This window comes from Mauremys reevesii, linkage group 3 (genome assembly GCF_016161935.1).
Source record: "Mauremys reevesii isolate NIE-2019 linkage group 3, ASM1616193v1, whole genome shotgun sequence".
In the NCBI taxonomy this organism is placed as follows: Eukaryota; Metazoa; Chordata; order Testudines; family Geoemydidae; genus Mauremys; species Mauremys reevesii.
Genome location: NC_052625.1, coordinates 69,900,185 through 69,918,739, shown reverse-complemented (window position 1 = coordinate 69,918,739; position 18,555 = coordinate 69,900,185). Strand labels below are relative to the sequence as shown.

At 38.8% G+C, this 18,555-nt stretch overlaps 1 protein-coding gene across 4 annotated transcripts in view; it reads right to left on the bottom strand.

Annotated features, from left to right (window-relative positions):
• The window catches only part of MEMO1 (mediator of cell motility 1), a 55,585-nt gene that overhangs the window by 14,690 nt on the left and 22,340 nt on the right, over positions 1-18,555 (bottom strand). For all 4 annotated transcript variants that reach the window (XM_039530192.1, XM_039530188.1, XM_039530189.1 and 1 more), the window contains 6 exons: positions 11,397-11,478; positions 7,964-8,032; positions 4,661-4,773; positions 3,880-3,991; positions 2,454-2,596; positions 908-984 (listed from right to left, as the gene is read on the bottom strand). In XM_039530192.1, coding sequence (XP_039386126.1) covers positions 908-984; positions 2,454-2,596; positions 3,880-3,991; positions 4,661-4,773; positions 7,964-8,032; positions 11,397-11,478 — 596 coding nt within the window. The remainder of the gene's footprint in view (positions 1-907; positions 985-2,453; positions 2,597-3,879; positions 3,992-4,660; positions 4,774-7,963; positions 8,033-11,396; positions 11,479-18,555) is intronic.

Sequence of the window (18,555 nt, the reverse complement as noted above, 5' to 3'; positions counted from 1 at the left end):
TTATGTTCTAAGTCATAAGGTTTATTGCTTCCCCTAAATACAGATATATCTGCATTTAAACAGAAAAATTACATTGAGGGAATTTTGAGCGGTCAGCCAAGCATTTTTTCTCATAAGGAATATTTACATAATGTCACAAGAAGGCCGATGTTAGTATGGTGGGTCCTGCGCTTTTCTTGGCGGGGGGCTAAGATGCCATCCCTTGCTCCTGCTCTTGGGGCACCAAGGGCTCCGCTACTGGCCCGGGAAGGTGGTAAAGGAGGGAAGGGGGAGAGGGGTCTGGGTTTGCTCCTTACTCTGAGCCTCAGCCCTCTCAACTCCTGCAGGTTCTTACCCTCATCCCCCTTGGGTGGGGTACCTTCAGTCCTTCGATGCTGGGGAAAGGAGTCTCCCTCCCCCGCTGGGGTAGGGTCTCCCTTACTTTGGTTCTCTGATCTTTCAAGTCTTACAGCACACCTCCAAGCTCCAGTCCTCTCTCCTTCCTCCTTCTCCATCTGCCTGAAGCAGAGGGTTTTTATTAGGTTCCTGAAAGGGCCTTAATTGACTGCAGGTGCTCCAATTAACCTGTAGCCACCCTCCCTAGTCTACAGGGAACCACGCCTTAATTAGCCTGGGGTTTATATATTTCCCCTCTAACACTCTACCACTGCTCCCTGGCCCTCCTGTATCACAATAATTACATCCACTATACATTGTGCACACTCAGTAAAGTGTATGATACCAGCTGCCAATACACTGATTACAGTACAGTAGTTAAAAACCCTCTGTATGACAAGTGAAAGAGAAAAAGCATACAATCAACAATGTATCAAATCTTGAATATTTTCTTAGAGATTCTAGAAGCATTCAAAGTCACGTGAAGGAGAAACTTATTAGACAATTAATTGCCCCAAATCTGAAATCTTACCATTTTATCTAGGTGCTCAATAGATCTATAAATCTCTCCTTGGGATTCATCATAGTAACTGTAACGGAATCTTTGACCTTGAAACAAAAATCATGTACAAAATAAAAAGGGACAGATTAGTAGCTAGAACACTCCCCAAAATAATTTCAATTATAATGAAAAGCAAAGTACACCTGAATCCAAATCCTCTGGTAGCCAATCTAACGTAAAATCAATTGTAAATCAAAAATTGGAAGTGATGCCTTTAAGATATTCATAAAGGAATGGTATTTTCCATTATATCTTTCTGTTCCACTGAAGTCATTCCAAACACCACCACAGAACCTCACCAGAAACACAGAAATTAAAACGATACCACTTAAAGTGCAGTTATACTTTGAAAAATGACCATGTAAAAATGGCATTGTGTGGTCCAATGTTAATTGCCTACCAATGACTTCATATCAAATTTGCTCAGTTTACAAGTAAATGGACGGTTTTGCCCTGCAAAATCAATCTGGAATCTGAAAGTTATGATGTTCTCTCCTGCCTACATGCCAGAACTGGTAATAAAGGGTGTACCTTTTTGAAACAGTCCCTTTATCAGCCATAATCATACATTAAAAAGCTACATAAACAAGTGTTATTGGTTAATACAACAAAATGGAAGTCAGAACTCCTGGATTCTGACTCTGCCACCAACACCTGATGTATGATCCTAGGCCAGTGTTTCCCAAACTTGGGACGTCACTTGTGTAGGGAAAGCCCCTGGCGGGCTGGGCCGGTTTGTTTACCTTCCGCATCCGCAGGTTCGACCGATCGCGGCTCCCACTGGCGGCGGTTTGCTGCTCCAGGCCAAAACCATCTATTTACTTGTAAATTGAGGAAATTTGATATGAAGTCACTGGTAGGCAATTAACATTGGACCACACAATGCCGCTTTGGGAAGCGGCACGGGCTGAGGGACATACTGGCCGCCGCTTCCTGCAGCTCCCATTGGCCTGGAGCAGCGAACCACGGCCAGTGGGAGCTGTGATCGGCCAGACCTGCGGACATGGCAGGTAAACAAACCAGCCCGGCCCGCCAGGGGCTTTCCCTACACAAGTGGCATCCCAAGTTTGGGAAACACTGTCCTAGGCAATTCACATAAGCACTGTGCTTCAGTTTACCCATCTGTAAATAGGTATAGTTACTTCCATCATATGGATGTTGGCATGTTTCATAAATCAATTAACTAATTTTGTGAATTCCTTTTAAATCCACAGAAGAACATAAGAGCAAAGAACTACAATCACTGTTACCAGGCTGTAATAGTGCAAAGAAGCATGTAACACACACCTTCACTACCTCCCTCTCCCAACCCACTGATAACTCAAAGACTGCCAAATTTAATTTAACCTAATTTTCAAAATAAAAATTCACTTTTGGCAGAAAAACATTTATGTTCAAAGGATAAATTTACCATAAAGTTCTAAGCACCAAAGAATATTTAATGAAAGGGCCTGCTCAAATATAGCTACAATGTAGGTACCACATTGCTATAATACAAAGAAAACCTGTAACTTACCCCAATGGCAGAAGTCAGAAGAAACCACAAAGAGATTACTAGGATCTGCTAGGTATTTACTGAAGAGTTTTCCAAATTCCTGTTCTTTTGACTCACTCAGTGCTCCAACCAATACTGGAACAATGGTAAACTCATCCTTATGGCTTATAAGCAAAAGAAAAAAGATTTCATATTTAAAATATTCATTTTAAGAATACAGTTCTTCTTCAAGGTATGATAACTGAAATTATAAATCTGCCCCTTAAAAGGAAACTATTAGCCTGAAATGTAGTTAATTAAAAAACACAATTAAAAATAGCTTTAGATACTACACCTTCCCCAAGACCCCTGTCAATGTTTGCTATTTTGCAACATTTTCTTATTTTCAAAAATCTTTTTTCTCTCCTTAGTTGCAGTGTGAGAAAGCCACAAAACCAACAGAAAAAACCAACTCTATAGAAGGAACAGCAAAAAAAGTGACTGTGGACAAAATCAAAGAGGGAAAGTCCCCTATGTAGAGGAGCAGCACAACAGATACACACCACTGAAATTGTACTTAAGACGCAAGATAGGACGTAAGTGATGCTGACCTTCTACACCAGTGGTTCTCAATCTATTTATTCTCAACCTATTTGTTACCTGGGCCACAGGTTGAGAACCACAGTGCCCACCCCACTAACCCCTATGCCCAGTGCCCCTCCACAGAGTGGGGCCAGGAGTGGAGCCCTGTGTAGGGGGCCAAGGACAGCCCCTGGACCCTGTGGGTTTTTCTTTACTCTCTTTTAGTTATAGTAATCATAGGGATCACCTGTAACAAAAGGAGCTATCAACTGGACACTGATTTTTAAGTTGCCAAAAGTACATACACATTTAGGAACCTCAATAGAAAACATCTAACACTATTAAAACTTTTTGTTAAACTGGGCAAATGGTTCAGTGAACCAGTCACAGAATCCTAACATTTAGAGATATGGATGACTTATTAAGTCATTTCTTACATATTTCAAGGCAGGACTGTTCCCTAATGTACATTTACAGTATTAGTATTTTGTCAAGTCTTTTACATGTATATCTCCGCATGGGAGATTTAATTTTACCTAGCTTTGCAAAAATTCACTTCTGGCCTTACAATAAGTAGAAAAACAATTTACAGATTCTTAGATTTTACTGTCAGGAAGTTATCCCCAAAATTAACTGTATTCACGAGTCAATATACAATACTAACTACTTTCTACAGGATGGTCACATTTCATTGCTCAACTGCTTGCCCTGCTCCCAGTTTCCTTCCTACCAAGAAATCTCAAGTCTCTAATTTGTATTCTTAAATTTTTCTGTTAAAAAATTATCATTCTCCCACCAAAGGAGGATCACTTCTTCTTACTGGAACACACATGCTGTTCAAATGTATAATTTTAGTTGTTGCAAAATAAGCGTTTAGCCACATTACCTTTCCATGGCTTTAGCAGTATAAGGCAAATGCATTTCAATACTGTGTTCATCTTCATCGGTCTGTAGAGACATACGCTCAAACATTCCAGTCTTCCACAATTCTCCATAAACTGAAAAGATTTAAAAATCTATTAAAATGCTTCATTCAAATAAATTTTTATCAAAAATTACATTACAGCGTACCTTGTTAGAAGTGGCACAATAAAATAATACTCCCTGCCTCTGGGAGCTATGATCACAGAACATTCTCCGTTGTAGCTTTCTAACTGAAGTGTAACTTGCATTTAAAACCAAGTTACAACATTTTTAATTAAGTCTGTATCTTATAGTTAAGAATGCATTGTGTAAAGCAGTGATATCTTTAGCATCTTCTATATGCTTTCTACAGTCATTACGGTATAAAAGATTTAAATTGTACAAAAATATATTAAAACGTGTACTCATCCACATAATCTTTGTGTTTTTAGATTTCCACTAACCATATATTGGTGAGGAAAAAGTTGATCAAATGAGCTGCTGCTGGATGTGTACGTTTATTAATATAGCACCTTAGCCATCGGCCAATGCACAAAACACAAACTGCTGAATGTGACAAAAACCGTTCTCTACCTGTTTATGAGGTTACACGTATTATCTTGGACTGGTAATTTATGGACTTTTTCTTCTAAATACACGTCCCGCCCCACCCACCCAAAACCAAGGGCTCCTAGGTGTTTCAGTAATACAAATAATTAAAAAAATACAGAAATCTGAAAGACGCAAGCTTACTATATACATACTCTTTTGATCAATTCGAAGATCATACAGAGGTGTTCTATATATCTCCACACTGGAAAGTGCACATCGGGAAAGGGGCACATGATGGGAAGGCCCAAGGATGAAAATTTTCCGGCTAGGATAATTAATACAAAAACCAAAATCAGAACAACTGTACTCCCACAAAACACTGTGTTAGGAAAAAAAAAAGTTGAAAAAGAACATGATAAACTGAACTAATTTGTGGGGGGTTAAACTGGTGGCTAATGGTAGTGCTCTACTTTGCCAAGAGCAAGAGCATGGTTCAATTCTTGGTCACTTAGGGTCTGATGCTGCAAAGTGCTGAGTGTTTGATAGGTGATTTTGAAGCTGGTTCAGTAAAAATGGGTCAAGGCCACCTTAAACCACCTAAAACAGGGTCTGCACTACAACACAAGCCACTTTTAAAGCCTCCTTTAGATGATGAAAACTAGTTTAACCGAGTTGGTTAGAAAATACCCCTAGCATAGTGCAGGCCTTTACTGACAGATATTTGATTCTCCAGAGTTAGTGATGAGTCCAACATGAGTCCCATGCTGCCCACCATCTTAGGTAGCTGAGGGCACATGCCCCCCACTGAGGGTTGGGTGGTATGTTTATTATCAATTACTCAAAGCTTCTTCTGATTCACATTACTACAGTCTTTCCTGAGTTCGATTTAAGGGAGCTGCTTTTTTTCTCCAATGCTCTAATCTCCTTCAAGCACTCTGTTATCTGTGAGTCAGCTACATGAAAAAACTACATAGACCTGCATGTCATTAGTATACTACTGGCACTGCAGGCTTTGTCTTCTTGTGGGCAACAGGTAGTCATTTCACCAGGTCTCTGGCCCTGATTAAAGGTCAGTCTTTCCTGCCAGAGAAATTTTAGAAGCAGCCTTGCCTTTGCAAGGGAAATCTATGATAGTGCTTCAGTAGGTAGATACCACCAGTTTTGTTGTGCTTTGCTTTTTGTGCAAGCAGTGGTGGAGCAAAGCAAAGGAAAAAATGCTGATGTGCTGCATCAATCCACTTTGAAATCTATCCAGAAAATACAGTTCCTCAACTGAGGCAGAATGAGATGCTCCTGCAAGTTTTAAACAAGCTACGTGGTAAACAAGTGACGTAGAAAAAAATCCAGCAATTCAATGCCATTAAATCTAGGAAGTAGAACTTGTTCTAAAAATGTCAATGCAGAAAACATACCTGTATAGTGTTATCAATTGTTTTCCTTTAAAAAAATTGTTCTCATTTTGCTCCAAATATTTCAGAAAGAATCAGAATAACTTTACTACTTTGGAACATGGTTTGCTTTTTTTCTGATAAACCACTGATGAAACAAAAAAGAAACTGGTTTATTATTTCTAACACTATCTTTCTTAAAGTATCACTATTTAGCTTCAAAATGCATATTTGACTCAAACACTAAAGATACTTTAAATGAGAATTGATTGTTAATACGTGGCAAGAAGTTCTGAAATACGCTGCAACTAGCAAAATACATGCACGTTTTCATTTTTTAAACTACAGTAACTGGCCCTATGGTTCAGCAGGCAACTGCAGACCAGTTTTGTGCCTGTGCATTTTCGGAACAAGTACAGTTGGAACAATTAGTAACTCCCACTGACTTCAGTGATCATATACCATTCTTTCCACAGGACCTCATTCTGTGCACAAGCTGGACCTACTTTGGGGATGAGTCACGGTTGTATAGTGAAGGAAGCTATCGTTTGTAGGACTCCTGCCTCATTTGTTGCAGGAACTGGAAGGTTTGTACCTATTGTAGATCTGGGGAAAATGGCAGGCCTAGGTCCTTAGCCGGGGGGAGGGACCAGTGGACCTGGGTCACAACTGAATACAGGGGACAACAAATGAAAAAACAGAGAGGTAAGTGAAGGTCATAGGGTAAAAATCAGGGAACCAGAAGGGGACACTGAGCAGAAAACGCCTGACAGCACCCATCACTCTTCAAAGGCATCTCAGGAGTGAGTGGATGCCACCCAGAGGAATTCTGCCTGGAAGTGTCATTGGACAAGGAAATAAAAGTAGGCCCCACAGTTGCAGAGCACCCCCTCACCCAGCCAGCTTCCTCTTCCTCATATGATGGATAGTCGGCTTGGCCAGCGCCAGGAGGAGGTTGAAAAGTAGATCTCATGACTTAGTGGGGTCACAGATGGGGTTTGCCAAAATCAGGAGGTGCAGGGAGAAGTATACCCAGAATCTCAATAAGAGATTCTGGAGGAGCTAGAAGAGGGGCTGCAACCTGATGCAATAGATGTGTACCAGGGTCTCCCTCTTGCCACAAAAGGGGCAGGAGAGTTTGTGAACCACACCAGGTACACACCTGTGCTTGTGGCTCTGTGAAAGCTGCCAGCTTTGGAAGGTGTGTCGTAAATGAGGCCAAGGATTGCAGGAAGAGAAAGGACTGCCTCATTGTTAAGGCAGCCAAATGCTGCCCTGGAGAACTGGATTCTATTTCTGCCTCTGCCACAGAGGTTCAATGTCACTTAACAAAACTTTTCAGAGGTGGTCACTAATTGTGTTGTACAGGCAACCTTAATTCTGGCATTTTCTACCTTCTGAGTTCTGACTTTGCACCAATGTTCTTTTAATGTAGTTTTTTTGTGTAATTATACTTATAGACCCCTGGAGAATTTAAGACTGGATGTCTTCCTAAAGGATATTTTCTATCTCAACCAGAAATTATAGGCTTGATTCAGGAATTACTGGGTGAAATTCTATGTCCTGTGTTATGCAGGAGATCACACTAGAACAGGGGTTCTCAAACTTCATTGCACCGTGACCCACTTCTGACAACAAACATTACTACATGACCCCAGGAGTGGGGGGCCAAAGCCCCACTGCCACGGGCCAGTGGGTCAAAGCCAAAGCCCAAGGGCTTCATCCCCAGGCTGGCAGGGGGCCTGTAACCTGAGCCTCGCCGCCCAGGGCTGAAGCCCTCGGGCTTTGACTTTGGCCCCAGGCGGTGGGGCTCAGCCCCCAGCAAGTCTAACACCAGCCCTGGTGACCCCATTAAAATGGGGTCCCGACCCACAGTTTGAGCACCACTGGACTGGAAAATTGTAATGATCCTAAAAATCTATGACTATACAGGGCTTGGTCTAACATCCACTGAGGCCAATGAGGGTGCGTCCACTGACTATGAAAGGGAGCTGGATCAAGTTCACATAAAAAGCTACCACTGAATTACTCCAGTTTTGTGTCAAGTCCAGTTTCAATGGAGTTACACTGTAATAAAACTCTGTGTGTGTGTGTATATATAAACTGAGATATTTTAGTGCTACTTACGTAATAGTAGGATCCACTTGTTTGTAAGCATGGGCTGCACATGACCCACAGTAGGTATATCCAGCATGACTACAAAACACATATTTGAAAATTAACTTTTAGGTTTAAGACTGAGAACAAGTAGCATATTAATATTAGCAATCTAAAAAGAAAAACTTAAGAGAATGATCAAAACAGAAATAAGAGTTGGCAAGAATTAACCAGGGCTGACACTTTTAAAAGGCAATATTAGGTATATGTGGGATGTGCTGGTTACAATATGTTCTAAAAATTTATTTTTGAAGAAGTTCCACTGTTTTCCTTATGAAAGGCTATTTAAAGTAGTAACAAAACTGACAGCTTATTTGAAAATGGCAAAAGAAATGGAAATCTTTGTAAGACAAAAAATCTAAATAAAAACACAAAACTGAAGGTTAACTGGCACATGACATCCCAGATATACTGTACATATTGTATTTTCTACTATTTATAGGCATTGTACCTTTTATTGCTAAAGACAGCCCTTGGCACTAACTAAGCTGTATTACTTATCTAAGATACTATAACAAATCCATGGTCACCTAGGTCTTCATGTTTGTCAATATACTGCACACCATACAACTGTACATCATTAGAACTTTGTAGCAACACTGAGTAATGAATAAGAAGAAGGTGAAAGCAATACCTATATTCTAGCACTAAAGGACTACTATATGTGATGGGAAGCAAGTGGGAAAGGAAGCGAGGGGATGTACCTTGGCAATGAAAGAATACATCTACCAGGTAACAAATGGGTGTGGGGTAAATGCATGGAATCTAGCACAGTAATGGTTACAACTATTGGGAAATTAAATGAGAGGAGTGGGGTTGAACCCAGTCATTTCCTATCACACTCTATGGCCATCACTGGCTGAGGCGATGCTCCTTCCCTTTCCTGGTTTTCCAGACCCATTATATGCCAAAAAGTTTCCAGCCATTTAAACTACTTGTTTTGAATCCAGTGTCTAGATCTGCTGTCCACACTTTGAAAAGAATGTTGAAAAATTGGATAGGGTTCAGAAAAGAGCTAGAGGAATTATTCGTGGTCTGTAAAACACACCTTTCAACAAGAAACTTAAGGAGATCAATCTTACAACAGAAGTGATCTATAAGCATCTATGCAGAGAGAAGATATCCGACAGTATAGGGTTCTTTAATTTAGCAAAGGCATAACAAACTCCAATGGCTAGAAGTTAAAGACAGAAAACTTCAAACTGAAAATTACCAGTAAAAGCAATTACACATTGAAACAGGCTTACACAGTGAGTTGGAAATCCTTTCAGTCAAGAGGGTTTTATCTTTGTAAAATATATGCTGCAGTTCAAATTATTGGGCTCAATGCAGGATCACTGGGTGAAATTTGATGGCTGTTATGCAGGTCAGAGTAGATCACAGTGATTCCTTGTGACCTTAAAAATCTGACTACCTAGTCTGTAATTTCTCCCTACACTACTTATTTCATTCAGTGATCTCAAACCATTTTTTATCAAGGAAGGTAAGCATCGCTGTTCCATTTTACAGGGAAGAAAGCAGAGACACTGATAAATGAATGATTTGCCCAAGGGCACAAAAAGAATCAGTAGCAGGGCTGGAAACAGAACTCAGTCTAGTATCTGTCCACTTGACCACGCTGTCTTCCATAATGTTAGCAGGATTTGGGTCCAGTTTCTTACTGTAACTTCTGTGATATCGTTATAAATATACATCAAGTATTACATTTAAATAAAAGTCACTATAACCAAATTACCCTACCTTAATATATCTTTCCCATCTCATAGTAAACTGGATTGGCCTCACTCTTTTATTCTGTCATCTTATATCTCCTCTGCCAATTCTACCTTAATGTGTTTTAGAAAAGACTAGCTGTTATTTTTCAAATCTATCCTGCAGACAGAAAACTATATAGGGCTGCATGGCCAGTCTAAGATTTTATTGCCATGTTAATAATTTTAAAAACATGGCTAGGCTTTTTGCAAAATAGCTGTGCCCTTTTTAGTTTCCTATTTGCTATGTTACTTTGGTAGTTCAGACACTTGCACAAGTGTTTATAAATTTTGCAGTAACTGTAATTCCTGCAAACAATACATTTTTATGGCTCTCGGTGTCTTTGATGCTAGCACATGATATAGTCCCAAAAGGAATAAGAATATACTCCTGACCAAACTACAACTGTTATTTCCAGTATCTGTTCACCCTCCCTATGGTTTGCACTAGAAGTGATATTCTTTGATCTTTGCATGGGGCTACAGTTCAGTCAGAATGTGCTCATTGCTTTCACAGAGACTGAAGGAACACAAGGAAAACTGGGTTAAAAGATTTCTACGGCCTGACATTACTTCACCACTGCAGTTCAGGTTAAGAACTTTTACAGTATTTAATAAGGGCATGATCTTTCAGGGTATTTGGTTCATGGTCCTGTTTGACCATTGAAAAGACAACTATCTCATGCATTACCTAGAAGTCTAGAATTAGTCAGTATCACTGCTTTTTTGGACGAGGAGGAATATTAATAAACCACTTTTTCCTGCTATTTCAAATGTCTGAAGAGAATTAGCATTTGGGCTTAACTGTATCTAGCTTGTTCACAGCCCAAAGAGTAACTTTTTTGAAAGCGTGGTACAAAGTCTATTTAATCATTCTGAAAGCATTTTTCAGAAGCAGACATACCAAGCAGAGTCATACAAAGATACTTCTAGAACCCAAATCAAGTATTATTTAAAAAACATTTTAAACTGAAATTCTTACAAAGAAAACAAACGGAAGCAAAAAAGGATAAACCTCAACTGATCCACAAGTCAAAATGCACATTAGCATAAGATGTTTACAGAATCTAGGTAGCCATTATTATTATTAATGTACCAATTCTGTACTTGGTGCTATACAGACAAAGAAAGAATCAAAGTCCCTTCTGACGACTTTGCAATCTTCATACTATCACTCTACTAAATCACCTCTGAATTGGCTTGTAGGAACAAACCTTTTTCTGGGAAAAGGAATGCTTTTATTATCTCATTTGTCCACAGAAACTAATAATCAATCATATATTATACTGGATACAGGTCTTATGCCTCAGTTTTCATGATATTCAGAGTATTTTCAGTGGTTTTCAAACTTTTTGTATTGGTGACCCGTTTCACACAGCAAGCCTCTGAGTGAGACCCCTTTATAAATTAAAAACAGGGGAGGGGGGGATAATTTAATGGGGGCTCAGGGCTGTCAGCCCAATGGAGCTGACGGCTCGCGACTCCCATGTAACCATCTTGCAACCCACTGAGAGGTCACGATACCCAGTCTGAGAACCCCAATTTAACTGGAGCCCAGTCAGCATACTATTTAGGCAAAAAACAATACTTTAAGAGAGATCTGAAGAAAGGACTTAATATCGCAAATGTTAAAATACAGATATGAAACTTACGGTGCAATAATGGCTCTAGCAGGTCTTTTTGTAGATTGTACTTGAGAAAGCCAACCTTCTAGTTGTGCATTCAGCTGGGGTCCTACAAAAATACAAGAAAATATTGAAAAAAATCAAACAATCTAGCACAGTTTAATATATACAATCTAGCACAGTTTAAATATAACCAAGTACAATCAGTAATCTTAAAATATTACCATGAGATTTAAAACCATTATAAATAAAATCAAAGGTTTGTGTTTCAAGAGTATAAAAAATAAAGCAGCAAACAAAAGTCATAAAAGCAGCATGGCACATATTGCTTAAGGTCACGTCAGGAACGTTTTAGCCTCCAAAACTATAATTACTTCAGCATTTGCACACCCAGTTTGTTCTTGTTCGGTGCACAGAAGACATACACATAATGTGTCCAGGGCCACAACTATCACTGACAATCTCACAAGGGGGTGATGATATACATTCAATTAGTTTACTTTGTTAATTATCTACTGTTTAGATTTCAATTTAATAGTTTTCATTTTAGGGCCCAATGCCACCAGCTACTGAGCACCCTGACAGGTGCTGAGCATTTGCAACTTTACTAGCCATTGTAGGTGATAAGAAATCCTTGCAATCAGAGATCTTACTGGCAACATTAAGAAAATACGTTTTAATATATTTACATCCGAGTACTCTCTCTTGGTGTAAAACTACTCTTGGGAAACTGATATTTACCATATTATAACACAATGTTCTTTATTAGAAGAACACAATTAACTTTTTAAAAATTTCACTTCCATCTGAAAAATGTTTACTTACTATTGTTACAAGTAACACATAATATACTATTATAACAAAAAGAATAAAGAAAAAAATATATTTTTTCAGTTCGTTTACCACATGCATTTGACAGAACTTTGTCTAAGTCACTTTCACTTGCAATGTATTGTACAAAAAATCAGTTTCCCCTGTTTGTGTCACAAATATTGGCAGGGAAACTCAGGCATAGATGTAGCACCTGAAACTATTTTACAATCATTTTTCAATCTGATTAGATTTCAAGCTGACAATTTCTTCAAGGATTTGTTTAGACCTCTAAACAACTTAAATGGAGGCATGCAGCCAGCATGACAGCCAGGGTGTGTGTTCACTACAGGCTAAATCGGCACTGCTGTGATTGATGCAGTGAGTATCAATTTAGCCGGTTTGGTGAAGACGTGACAAGTCGATGGGAGAGCGCTCTCCTGTTGACTTCAGTACTCCACCTCCCAGAGAGGTGGAAGCTATGTCGACTGGAGAACATCTCCTGTCAACAAAGCATGGTGCAGACACCACTGTAAGTCAATCTAAGCTACGTCGACTTAAGTTACGTATCTTACATAACTTAACTAGCGTAACTTAAATCGACTTACCTTGTTAGTGCAGACCAGGCTCCAGATCTTGAAAAATCCTCTCAGACACTCACCAGTGGCAACAGAGTTTTCCCTGGTGAGGGGAGAACCTCAGCCAGCAATTTCTGCAAAATTCAAGCTACCACTTTATAATTAATCATTTTCTACATTTATGGTTGATAAGAAAATCTTCCAAATATGAGATGAATGTAAACCAATGAACTGTTGACTTTCTCAGTCTGCAGATAGCCCAAATGCCTCTGCTGTTGTTCACAGCTTTACCAATGAGCAGAAGAATGACATTAGCAAGACTAGCTTTTTTCACTGATGTAATACAGTACTTACTGGGCAGCAGTGAAATTGTCAACAATCGCTCCAATCTCACAAGGTTGTTTCTGCTGCTTGGGACCATTATGAGCATCAGCAGAGAGAGAATTATCTAAAAATGGAGGCTGCTGAAGGAATAGAGTAGAATAGACAGACCTCTCTTCCTATCCTCTTCTCAGCAGCCAGGAGGATAGACTAAAGTAGCAGAGAGCCACTACCATTCTATGCAATGAGGAGCCTATGGAGGAGCGGAAGAGGTAGAAAGCTCTCTCTCATTTCCATCAGTTAAACAGGATTAGGGCTTTAAATTTATCAAACCCCTACAAGCCTAAAGCTGATACAAAATATGAAGCTGCCCATGCCCCCCCCTCCCCCAAATAAAGTAAAAATAAAATAAGGGGTTTATTGATAGCACACTGGCAGAAATCCAGCACCCTCTCCCTTCCAAACAGGTAGAAGCTGAATTGAGGGTTGGCTCTCAGCAGGGCATAGTCTCTCATGAGGCCCTTTCTTTTCCATCGACTTCTGGTTCTCAGACCGGTGTCCGGCAAATTTTTCAAGCCCTGCTACTAGTGATGGACAAACCTCAGAAAGTTTGGTACTGATAAGCATCCAAAAGCTCAAATGCTTATTCAAGTCTTATCCAGACCTCTTGATGCTGCAAACCTGGGCTGGTAATCTCTCAAGGACAGTCACTCTTGTCTGATTTTAGCACTTTCATCTCTGCTCCGGACCAGAATTGGGCAGTGTAGAAGTACACAAAAATGAAAAAATAACTAAGAAGAAAAGCTAACCAAACTTTATCAAACTCAAAAAAGGTTTGAGTCTATAGTTTCAGTTTTGGAATGGGTCTCGTAATTCAGTTTACCTATCCTTACATATTAAGGAAGAATAATAACAAAATAACCTTATAACTGGGGATCACCTGAAAGTTCTAAAATCTTGCAAATGATAGACAGAGGTCTAACATACTTACATACTTAGATAGCTACACGGGCTATAAGATGTGAAAGATTAAATAGGCTGCGGAGCACTATATAAAGACAGTATTGCATGCTGCAAGTAAAATATGGGTGTTGAGTCTTAACGTCTGTAACTGAATACAGAAATTAATATCAATTTATTGTCCAATTATTGGCTATATCCTAACATCTTAAATATATTAAAACATTTACATTTACAAAGTAGCAAGTGGAGGATGGACTTGCACAACTAATATACTATACACTGTATAGAAATTTTAAAAGTTTGAGATAAGTACTCAATTATAATCATTACTGCTCATGCATGTATTGAAAGGTAAAGGACAAAGTCAGCTTTGGTGGTCCCACATGCATATGTACCAATTTTTCTAATTATACCACACATATCAGGAATGGGTCCTAAAATTGGCTGCCAATTTTGACTAGCAGATTTTAGTCAACAGAGAGTCAGTCCAATAAAAGATACTACCTCACCACCTTGACTCTCTAATATAAGTGGACCGACACAGCTACATTACCACTGCATAAAACATCCTTTTCAATAAAAAAAGCCAAATAGCACGGTGATATGTTACAATCCCTCTAATTTTAATTATATATGACATATTTATAGGAACAGGATATTAATACTGATATTCTGAACCAATCAATTAATTATATTCTCAGGTCACAAAGTGACCCTTAATGTGACTTTATAGTTAAACATTTTAAAAAGCTATTAAAGGTAGTTGCTTAGCTAAAGTCAAAGGTTTCATCTGAAGTGGGCATGCAAACAAACATAATTTTTGGAACCAAAGAGACATTATTTAGTATAAGATGATCTAAGAAGACAATACACACTGTGTGTGTATTTGGATAAATAATTTCCAAAGGAGATGAATGAATCCTGTGATTAGTTTAAGAAATGAGTCACAGTGGAAATGTATCTCACCAATGACAAAATATGAAACCAGTCTTAAATCAAGTGATTTTAACCCGCTTGCCTTTTGCCCACCACTTTCTAATGTCTGAACTCTCTGCCTATTTTGGATTCAGTATTTCTTCCCTGCCACTGATGTAAAGCACGCTATCTAGTATGGGGTAAACTGTCTTCCATTTTTTCCCCCTTTCTTTCTACCCTGAGTCTCTCTCTCTCCTTGTCACTCTTTCTCCCTCCTTCATTCCACTTGTCATTAGCACTCCAAACAATCCCTGCCACACTCCTCCAAGCACAACCACCATTAAAGATTTAGTGCTAGTAAAAATTAATTTTAAAAAATTACTCCCAACGTGGGTAGAACATAACTTAACTTTGAAAACTATTCAAGACTAAGCAGTGACATAGTCTTGAGAACAAGCTAAGGATTTAGGCTACAATATGCTTTTTTGAAAATGGTTTCATTTTTTCCCTGTTTATACCAGCTGGCCAAACACTGGAACCTGTTGAATACCATCAACTCTCATTAAAATCAAAAGCTTCACAGGAAGCACTCAGTAAAACTTCATGGCTGGGGGCCAATTTTTGGAACCAGTTTATCTGGACCTGAATTTAAACCAAGTTCAAATATGGTTTAACGTATAGTATAGATGCCTCTCAAAGGAAAAATATAGGTTTGTGCCCTCTACATTTTTTTTAACAATCTCCTTATTCTCTGAGCCCAGGCACATATCCAAAGGGAAAAATATACTGAGTCTCTTATCTACACTCTGAATTAACTTGCAAAATATCATGTTTTAAAAATAGTTAATAGAAGGGCATGAAACTGACCAAATGCAAGTAGGGTTTTCTCCTCAGATTAAAACCTGGAAAGTGAATTATTTACTTTAAAAATTCCTTCCATTCTGAAAATTTCTTAACCAATTAAAAGCGAAAGAAAACTAACAGATTAAAATGCATTATGAAAAAGTAAGTGAAGAGACCAAACCAAATTGCTATGCTGCTAATGTTTGTGTCAGAAACTAAAGCAGTCACTTAAAAGCTCTTCTGATCCCAGTTTTGAGTTCTGTTTCAGATTTACACAGACAAAAGATATAATGAGTTAATCACAAGTCAAGAAAAGACCTATACATAAAGAAGGCTGGGGAAGATCTGGGATAAAAGGCAATGCAAAATAGTGTGTTGCTTCCTACTTCCATCAGCTAGAAACAAAGAAGTTTCTTTAACGGACAGTTGTTATTCCTTCCCAAAGCTATGGAAAGATGGAGCCCCCAAGCAGGATCCAGGGACAGAACCCTGGTAGAAAGCTCAGCAACTTCCTTCTTCCCAGTAGCTGTTGGGAACCAACATGGGCTTCTCAGTAGAGTGTTGCTCCTGCACTTTACTGTTGTGCAGGCTCCTCATCTTTCTCCTGATCTCTGAATAGCGGGTTTAGATCTCTGGCTACTAGGTGCCTGATTAATGTGTCAAGTCCTGATATTAATAGTTGACAAAATAAAAGCATGTCCTAATTAATCTCAATTTCATGAGAGGCATAGGAAAATCCACAATTTATCTACTCTAGAGTGACAAACCGTATTCATTTTGGGATTTTGCATCTCTATGTACCGAAATATAATACATACATACACACATACACACACACATTTGTTGTGAAGCAATCAGTATTGCTACACACATACAATGTAGCAAACAAACCCACACAAGAAAACAAAAAGTTAAACCACCTCACAGTACATATTCTCTACTCCCCCACTCAAAAGATTGCACCTTATCATTACAACAATGGCATACTGCAGATCTCATACTGCAACCTTAACTCTGTCCCCCTTTTGTCCTCCTGCTCATGTAGATTTACCATATTATTTTCTCCTCTAATACTAATTGTTGTGCGTAGTTGGCTGCACCGGTAAAGGCTTGTGTGCAGAAGGGCAGTTAAAGTGAGGGATGGAAAGCTGCCATAACTAGCCAAAGTTAAAGTTGTGGTCTGTGGTCTGTGGTAGTTTTGGTAATTGTAAGGTGCATGCATGAAACCTTCTCTCAACAGAAAACTGTAGCTCCTGACTGAGAAGGACTGCAATTCAAATTGCATCAATCAGGCTCTTAGGTACCTCTGTAATAGCCTGGAACATGAACACTGAAAAAAAATTAGCTCCTCTTAATGCATTCTTCATTGATTATTTCCAACCTGATCCAATATTTGATCAGATTTTATTTTCTAGTGGAGGGAGGACTGCTTTGGAAACAGATCAAGAGTTCATGCCATAAACACCACATATTCTCTTTCATTTCCAGTGGAACCTCACTTTACTTATGGTAATAGCTGGAAAATCCTTTGCATGTTACTTAAAAATTTGCCATGGAATCAATTTAAAAAAGCATGAGCTACTGGCATCAATTTTCAAATTCTCCTAGCAATTAAACACAATTTTAAGGTTTTGTGCACTTTGAGTCATTGTTACTCACTGCAAAACACCAATTCCTCTGTTTTTGCATGATGGGCAACCGTATACAAAAGATTTTGCACTAGGTGTTACATTATAATAAGCATCACCATGTGTGCTATGACAGTCTCCAAATGATTTTTCTTAGCATGGAAGAAAATTTTCAGACTTGAAAAGACATGCAGTGTTAGTCTTCATTATACAAGGTTCTGTGCAGAGGCCGTTGTAAAGGTTGCTGTGTAAATAGCAGTAGAGTTTTTCTCTGCCTTCGTATTCGATTAGTCATTTCTTAAGACAGCTCCTTTCTGGGAACTAACTGGGCACACTAGTGCTGCTGGGCAGAGATTCCTGAAAAAAGGGATTACACTACATGCTGTTTGACCATCACTATTACAGGACTAGTGCATGGGTTATACTTAGAATATACCCAGACTCTGCATCACTGATTTCTCCTGCATCAGAAAGCCAACTTTCAAGACACCGGTCATCTGCTACTACTTGGCAGTGGAGAAACACTGGTGTCCGACTGGGATAGTGGTGTCCAAAGAATCACATTAGGAATGTCAGTGCAAAAGAATCAGGAAATTCAAAAATTATGGTCCTCCCAGAGATAGTAACATAGTACACAGTAGAACCTCAGAGTTACAAACTGACCAGTCAACCACACACCTCATTTGGAACTGGAAGTATGCAATCAGGCAGCAGCAGAGACACATGCAAGAAAATAAATAAATAAATAAAGGCAAATACAGTACAATACTGTTAAATATAAATTTTTTTTTACAAGATAAGGAAACTGTTTCTGTGCTTGTTTCATTTAAATTAAGATGGTTAAAAGCAGCATTTTTCTTCTGCATAGTAAATTTTCAAAGCTGTATTAAGTGAATGTTCAGTTGGAAACTTTTGAAAGAACAACCATAACATTTTGTTCAGTTACAACATTTCAGAGTTGCGAACAACTTCCATTCCCAAAGTGTTTGTAACTCTGAGGTTCTACTGTATTGCACAAATATTTTGCATTAGAATTATGATGTTAAATGTAACCCTTGGTACTCAGAGAATGCAACAGAGCCAAATTAATGATGCTGTGGAAACCCCAACTTTTTTTTTTTTTTTGGC